At 37.3% G+C, this 7,611-nt stretch overlaps 1 protein-coding gene across 2 annotated transcripts in view; it reads right to left on the bottom strand.

Moving 5' to 3' along the window:
- gtpbp10 (GTP-binding protein 10 (putative)) overlaps positions 1-3,754 on the bottom strand; it is a 4,222-nt gene extending 468 nt beyond the window's left edge. Inside the window, exons 1-9 of one of the 2 annotated variants that reach the window (XM_059339379.1) lie at positions 3,635-3,754; positions 2,999-3,192; positions 2,478-2,569; positions 2,137-2,281; positions 1,952-2,025; positions 1,787-1,839; positions 1,578-1,685; positions 1,380-1,457; positions 1,141-1,264 (exon numbers count right to left, since the gene is read on the bottom strand). In XM_059339379.1, coding sequence (XP_059195362.1) covers positions 1,141-1,264; positions 1,380-1,457; positions 1,578-1,685; positions 1,787-1,839; positions 1,952-2,025; positions 2,137-2,281; positions 2,478-2,569; positions 2,999-3,192; positions 3,635-3,667 — 901 coding nt within the window. In that variant the 5' untranslated portion in view covers positions 3,668-3,754. Of the gene's footprint in view, positions 1-1,140; positions 1,265-1,379; positions 1,458-1,577; positions 1,686-1,786; positions 1,840-1,951; positions 2,026-2,136; positions 2,282-2,477; positions 2,570-2,998; positions 3,193-3,477; positions 3,610-3,634 lie in introns of those variants that run through there. The other variant, XM_059339380.1, reaches the window with a different exon arrangement.
- Positions 3,755-7,611: the final 3,857 nt, after the last annotated feature.

Below are 7,611 nucleotides of genomic sequence, written 5' to 3'. Positions count from 1 at the left end.
CTGCCAGGAGGAAAAACAAACCGAATGAAAATGTAAGAAAATAAAAAAGGTACAGTAATCAAGTAATGCTTACTTAACCCTATAAATAAATAAAGGTAAATAAAACAGTTTTAAAAGAATGTACATTTTGTAACAGAATCGCAATATATACATAAATCTATACAATTTTTCCATTACAATTATTTTCTTTGTCTTATAAAAAGGTTACTTATATATAATTTATTGTTCTATTAGTTCGTTTGGACTTGGGTTATAAACTTGTATTATAACTATACTAATATTTTGTTTATTTACAGGATTTCCCCCCCCCCCAAAAAAAACAACAATAAAAACTTGTTCGAAATGAGAATGAATCTCGGGTTTGCCTTCACTTTCGTTGAGCCCGGGAGGAGTGGCCAAGTTTGAATCTTGTGTTTAAAACATGTTGTGCTTGTGTTTTAGCAGCAAGTCCTAAATAGTATGTCTTTAAGTATGATTTGACACCAAATTCAAACAGTCAAACAGAAGGCAGATGATCATCACGTTGTGCTTTTTCACTTGTTAATGGATTCACTGATGTCTCATCCCAGAGTCAAATGCATAATCCATAAGAACCCACAGTGACACGGGTGTAACAAACACTTTAAATCTTCTATCATTTCCGAAATTCAGCATTATGCCTGACATTAACTAATTAAAATCCCTAAGCGACGTATACTCAACACCCTGATGTGGTGGTCATGTGACTGTGACAAGAAGTGACTTCACCATAATGTCACAATTGTAATAAATGTTGTGGAGATGCAGATAAAAAGGCACATTTGTGTTTATGTAAGCAGAAAAGGTGTCAAGTTTATTTATTTTAAAATAAGAAATATCATAAACATAAATACCGTAAATGCCCAATGTAACATATATGTCACATCACAGATCTTTGACATTTATTTAAAAACATCATAAATGTGTTCTATGTGGTCCACTTGGTCTGTGGTATATCCCCTGTAACTTTCCTTCAAGGATAAATAGGTCTGGGTTCTTATGGGTTAATAGTTTTGTGTGTCAAAATGTCAACAGTGTGCAGAGGTGGATTCACAGGGTTTGGACAGAAGCCCACCCTTCAATACATAAATACAATAGTAAAAAAAAATCCAACACATTTACCATGAGGGTTTTGTAGTTGCTCCTTCAGCTCTGCTAGTTTGTCCTCAGCGTCGGGCAGGTCCATCTTATTCACCACCAGTAAAGCAGGCTTCGATACCAGCTCCTCTTTGTACAACTCCAACTCCTTCAGGCCACGATGAGAGGAGGATGATGATGAAGAAGAAGATGGATCAATGATGTCAATCTTTAGTTAAAATTACAACTTTAATATGAAAATCTTTCAAAAATATCAGTCTCACCTTGGTGAGAAGTTGAACAGCTTCAAAGGCCGACCTAAGCGGTGTTTTAGCTGCCAGTTGGAAACCGCTAACATCTACCTGCAGCCAGAGAAAGCACAAGCTACTTTAACTCTTTCATCATCATCATCAGGTGTTAATTCTGACTCCATTCAAACATGTATGAAGGTGTTGGCTTATTTACTTTCTGTCACTACGCACCACAAACAGAAGCTGCTTTGTCCTTTCAACATGTTTCAAGAACCTGTGGCCCATGCCTTTGTTTACGTGAGCTCCTTCGATCAGACCCGGGAGATCAGCAACAGAAATCTACATTAAAAAAAAAAACACTTAATGTGAAGGAAACCACTGAAATGAGGCCAATATTCACAGACAGTTAAAAGACAATAAACCGATACGCATTCCCGTACCTGTTTGTAATCTTTATACATCAGTTTTCCGATCTCCGGCCTTAAAGTTGTGACTGTGAAATATCATTTTAGAAACGCCAACAATGAAAAAGACCCAGCATATTGACCTGAATATTTTTTGAACTCAGTACATGTTTTTACATGTGTGTAGTATTCTGTACTCACAAGCGTAGTTGGCAACCTGAGGCCTGGCATTAGACATGGCTGTCAGGAGAGATGACTTCCCTGCATTTGGGAACCTGAGGGTGTATCAACACCAAAAAAGTTTGATATTTAAGTGAAATATTTGTGACAGTTGTTGCGTCTCTGCTAAAATGAACTAATGTGTTGATGTGTGTTTCGGCTCTCACCCAACAAGGCCGAGGTCAGCGATGAGTTTGAGGTCCAGCCTTATGTGTCTGGCCTGGCCCTTACTGGGCTGAAACTCAGAGTAGTAGGCGCCTCCGCGTCCTCCTTTTACCACTATCAGACGTTGGCCATCGGAATTCAGATCACCTTGGATGGAGATAAAAAATAAAAAAAAGAGGTTTTACTGCAACATCAGTTGACTGCTACTCCCATTTGATTGCATCAAAACAAGCCTTGAATGTAAGAAAATGGCATTTAATACAGCCTGACCAGAAGTATTAAAAATAAAAATACAACCTCAAAGTAATGATGAGGGAGGTTTTTCAAAATAAGTAAGACTTACCAAGTATCTTGCCATCATCAGTGGTGACTGTGATACCAACAGGAGCCGAGATCTCCTTGTCCGCCCCCTTCAGTCCTTTCAGTGCTTTGACACTGTCGATAAATTACATTCAAACACAATTAATACACAAAACAGCTCTTAGCATCTGTAATACAAAAGAGGGTATCCGAAAAACATAGATCATCAGCTGATGTTAATAGAGTGCTGCAGGAGTAAGTCCTTAAACTCAGAAACTAGTTGGCATTTTTGCACTTCACTCATCTCAAAGTCAACAGGGATTTTTGTTTAGATGCCTGGAATGAGGTCTGTACTTCACATAAGCTTCAGGGATTTTCAATACTCCTACAACATCAAATATGTCCGAAATCCAATGGAAAAATCAAACTGGCTTTTTGTCGGGGGAACCAGGGTGATGCTTACTTCCGGGTTCCCTCCCTGCAGCACTAATAGCCAATATAAATTAAAGATATTCTGACCTGACACTGTCTATCAAACTCAAGGTTGTGTTTGTATAAACAAACCTGCTGTTGGCTCCGTTTTCACCTACAAAACGTTTTTTGGGGTACTTTTCCTTGAATTTCTTGAGGTTCATGTTCTTCGAAGCCACCACCCAAACATCTCCCCCGTTTCCTCCCTGCCCCCCGAGGCGGGGTAGACCCATTCCCCCGCTGCCTCCGCAGACGTACAGGCGGAGGTTATCCACAAAGTTTCCATACTGCAGAAGGCATAAAAGAGATATTGATGGCATGAGATTCAAAATATATCCAAGTACCGTAAGAGACGATGCCATAACAGCTGTCATAAGTCTATTTCCAGGCCCAAAAAGTAGTTTACCTGCCCCAAAATATATCTATTACGCATTTAATATCATATAAAACTATGAACTAAGGTGCAAATATTAACACTAGTTAATACCTATATTGTTCAGTCACAGATGAATAGCATTATACAAAGATTAAACACTGGGAATGGGGTAAATTCTAGCAAAAGAATCACACACCTCAAATTAGTCAATGTTGATGTTTTGAGATCAAGATCCTGTCCCACAGCTAGCTAACAGTTAGCTTGTCAGCCAATGTCATCGTTACATTTGTAAGTAAACAGTCACTGTTGATAAGTTATAAAGATATCAAAAGTATGTCCGCTACAGTACTTACTTTCCGGAGGCAGAGTCTACTTAACTGAACCATTTTCAGTGGCGTTTATTGCCACTTTTAGTGTAGTTGTCTAAGCTAGCGGCTAGTTGACATGCGTTTGTATGGAGGACCGGAAGCAGTGGGTTTCTCTCAGCTCATTGGATAATGACCCAAAGGGGCGGGACTCCGCGGGGCTGAGTGACAGCTGATTGGAACTGAACTTTTTTTATTTATTAAATAAAAACATGAGGCCCATGCTGATACAGAAATAACGTTAGTTCATGAATACTAATGCTTGATCGCACAATAAATTACACATTCACTCAACCTAATATTTTGTATGATTTTTTAAATAATATTTTTTATTCTTTTAGCCCATTATGAAATATGAAATTTGACTTAAAGTCCCCCCCCCCAAAAAAAAGACTAAAAAGTCATTTCGTGGTGGAATGTGTATCAAAATGACTTGGTGCTTTTCTCCCTGAACAGACTTCACTAGTATTAAAAACAAATCACATTAATAAAATACAGAAAGTGACTGGATACAAGATTAAACTTAATTGTAAGTTTCCCTTTGGGGTGTACACATGACAAACATCACTTTGATAGAAAAACACTTTAAATAGGCCAAACAATTGAAGTTAGATGAGCTGTTAACCTTATTTCTGTGAAACCAGCCAGCGTTTCATGCTGCAATAACATTGCAGCCACTATAGCAATTTTAGGGTGACAAAGTATTTCCTGTAATGGACAATTAGCTGGCTAATGCAGTGGGTGGAGTCAACAACAAATGTAGGCCTAGTGTATGAAAATATTTGCTGCGAAACACAAAAACGTATGTAGACAACAATATATTTGACTGCATTACATTGTAAGATATTCCTGCCATTTTGCAACACATTATGTCTTTTACATTTGATGTTCAATGACAAAGCATACAGCTACATTTTAGTCAACATTTTGGATGTTATCACACAATTCAATCAGCAATATCAAAAGTTTTCAGCCTCACAGGTGCAGGTTAGAAGGGGTCACCTCTAGTTGTTGTTGTTATTAAGGGATCAAAGGAGGAAGTAGATGGGTCATTAAACATAGAATTTCCACGCACATTTGCATCCTGTAGAAAACTAAAAGTGAGAAAGGAAAAGTAACTTAACTCATTTTTATATCACTTAAATATGTGTACTTTCAGTAATCAAATGTATCTAATCCAAACCATGATCTATTTTACTAAACATGTAGCTTCTTTTTTTACAATACTGTTTTCCCCGATAAATCTAAGCATGCAGTTTAGGCCCCTAATCAAAATTAAAATGAAACTTTAACATATTTTCTTTAAATAAATTAGGTGGAGCAGGCAGTCTCTGACCCATATACTATAATGATGCTGGTAATAACTGACATTTAATAGGCTGGTAACTTTTCAAAACAGGTGCATTTTTTTAAATACAGTTGATTATAATTCTGATAGTTTTTAGCCTGAGGATAGCAATATTTGTTGATGGTCTGTTATTCCAACACACTGGGCCAGAGTGAGACTTAAAATTAGAAATGTCCTCAAAGGATGACTCTCTGACCTCTCTCTAAAAAGTCTCCTTTACCAATACTATACAACATGAAAAGGTAGTGCCAGCCCAATGTGAAGGGAGTTTGACTGGAAAGTGAAGATGCTGTATTTTACCACTCCAGTTATTACTTCAAAATAAAGTGATACATCTGAACTGTGTTGGAGAGGTTGTGGATTAATCAGGGACTTCACACACATATTTTGGGAGTTTTGGGAGGATGTTCAGGGTGAGGTTAGCAGTTCTTGGGCAATAACTCACCTGTAGACCCAGCACTGTTTATATTTGGGTATAACTTCTGAGAACATGACAGATCGAGGATAGATTTCCTATTTGAGGATTCTGCTTTTAATAGCCAAAAAGACAGTAACAGCCGCCTGGCTGAAGCCAGATCCCCCAAGCATAGTACAATGGAGAGACAGGGTAAAAAAAAAGTCTATATCATGGAAAAAATCACAGCAAGATTACAGCTGATAATGGACATGTTTGCTGATAGATGTGCACCATTGATACAAACAATGCCAGAACCATAGTTTTCTCTCTCTTTTAAAAAAAACAACAATTTATTTTATTGCTTTTTATTTTTACTGTGTTGTTGATGTACTTATACATGTCTTTTTGCTCGTTTCTGTACTGAAGGCCACAAATAGGGCTGTTTAAGAAGGTAGTGTAAGAAGGTCTGTGTTGAATAAAAAGTGAGTTAAAAAGAAAAGGTAGCGCCAGCAACAGGGTAAATCTTCTGCTTACATGAAGGAAATCACATTCATGCTCTCTAGAGGATGAAGTCTTAAGATTTGGACAGCCTTTTCTCTAGTGCCACCCCTAGAACATTTTTTCAGCTTTTGTCTCACTACCAGAAACTTCTGAAAACAGCAAACCCATTAATATGATGTTAAATCAAGGGTTCCCCAACACTCTGGATCAACCGTGTGTCTGTGAGGAAATCAGACTGGTGAGATCCCAATACTCTTTTTAAATCTCTTCATAAAAAAATAACATGTGGCCTTAATTCAACTTTATACACATTTATACTTACTTACTTTTTTGTTCTTATATTGTTTTCAGAATTCTGAGAAATGTTTTCACACAAAAATATTTTTTAGATAATTATTGAAACAATTGCAACAACAAAAAAACAACAAAAAACAACAACTCAGTTATCTCTTTAATGCAATTCATTTATTGAACTTAAAAGATGTATGCTTCTGTACTGTGCTCAATGTTCAAATGTTTTTATTATGTCTGTCTGCCATTGTTTTTGACACTTAAAAACCGAAAAGTACTAAATCAATAAAGGATCTTATTTTTAATATTCTAATTGAGTGTGCTTGAAAGAGATCCACTTATCTTAATCCTATTTATTCTTATTTGTTCCGTGTTTTTTCCCCGGTCAACTACTGAGCAGTTTAACACACAAACTGACGAGTTTTAAACACTAACTGACGAGTTACACACTAGTTTCAGACAGACACGCACACAGCAACACCTGCTTTATTATCTTACATGACGTCCTCCTCTTTTCCATTTTGAAAACAGTTCATCCAGACCGCACTTTCTGGAGGAAATGCAGTTAATTTCTTACGCCCTTTCACAAAATTTCTGTAAGTGGTACATTTTCAACAGCCTATCTGTTCTGTCATATGAACAGAAACTGAAAGTTTCAGTGCCAATAATGTACAGGTGAGAGTCATGGGCCACTCAAAATTTCGGTAACGCTTTATATTAAGGTCCTTGTAATAACCATTCATTAACAAGTAATAAGGCCCTTGTAAGTCCTTACAAGATGCTTATTAACATTATTGTGTGTTTATAAGCTTATATAAGTGTTAATAATGGCATTACAAACACCCATGACCCACCCATTATGTCTGCCATGCCTTTATTGATCTTATTTTGTTTGCTTATTGATATTAAAATACACTTTATTGCTAATCTATTATAAGTTAACTATAATTTAACTATGCTTTTTGCAACTACCGGATCTAAAGCGAGAACTTATTACTTGTTAATTAATGGTTATTAAGGACCTTATTATAAAGCGTTACCAAAATTTCTTTAGAAATGTTCTAGTTTTTGTTATCAGTCCCAACACTTATATTGTGGGGTGTGAAACATTAAAATCTGGGCAGAAACAAGATTGTCCCGGGCATTTATGCGATTTGAGCAAAGAATTTCTTAAATATAAGTGTGCACTTAAAGCCCACTGGGTGAGCAGCAGTGTCGGCAGCGCTGTGAGGATGCTGAGAGATGCTCTGATCTTCCGGCTCTCTTCTGTCTCCGTCAACGTGCGCACGCCTGCCGGTGCAGAGTGAGATGCGCATGTGACGACAAAAGCAAACGCAGGACCCGGTTTCTTTCTTTCTGTCTGTCTCTCACGCTCTCTCTCTCTCTCTCTCTCTCTCTCACACACACACACACACACACACCGCTTCC

This window comes from Centropristis striata, chromosome 8, assembly GCF_030273125.1.
Source record: "Centropristis striata isolate RG_2023a ecotype Rhode Island chromosome 8, C.striata_1.0, whole genome shotgun sequence".
Classification (NCBI taxonomy): Eukaryota; Metazoa; Chordata; class Actinopteri; order Perciformes; family Serranidae; genus Centropristis; species Centropristis striata.
This window is presented reverse-complemented; position numbering and strand designations above follow the sequence as displayed.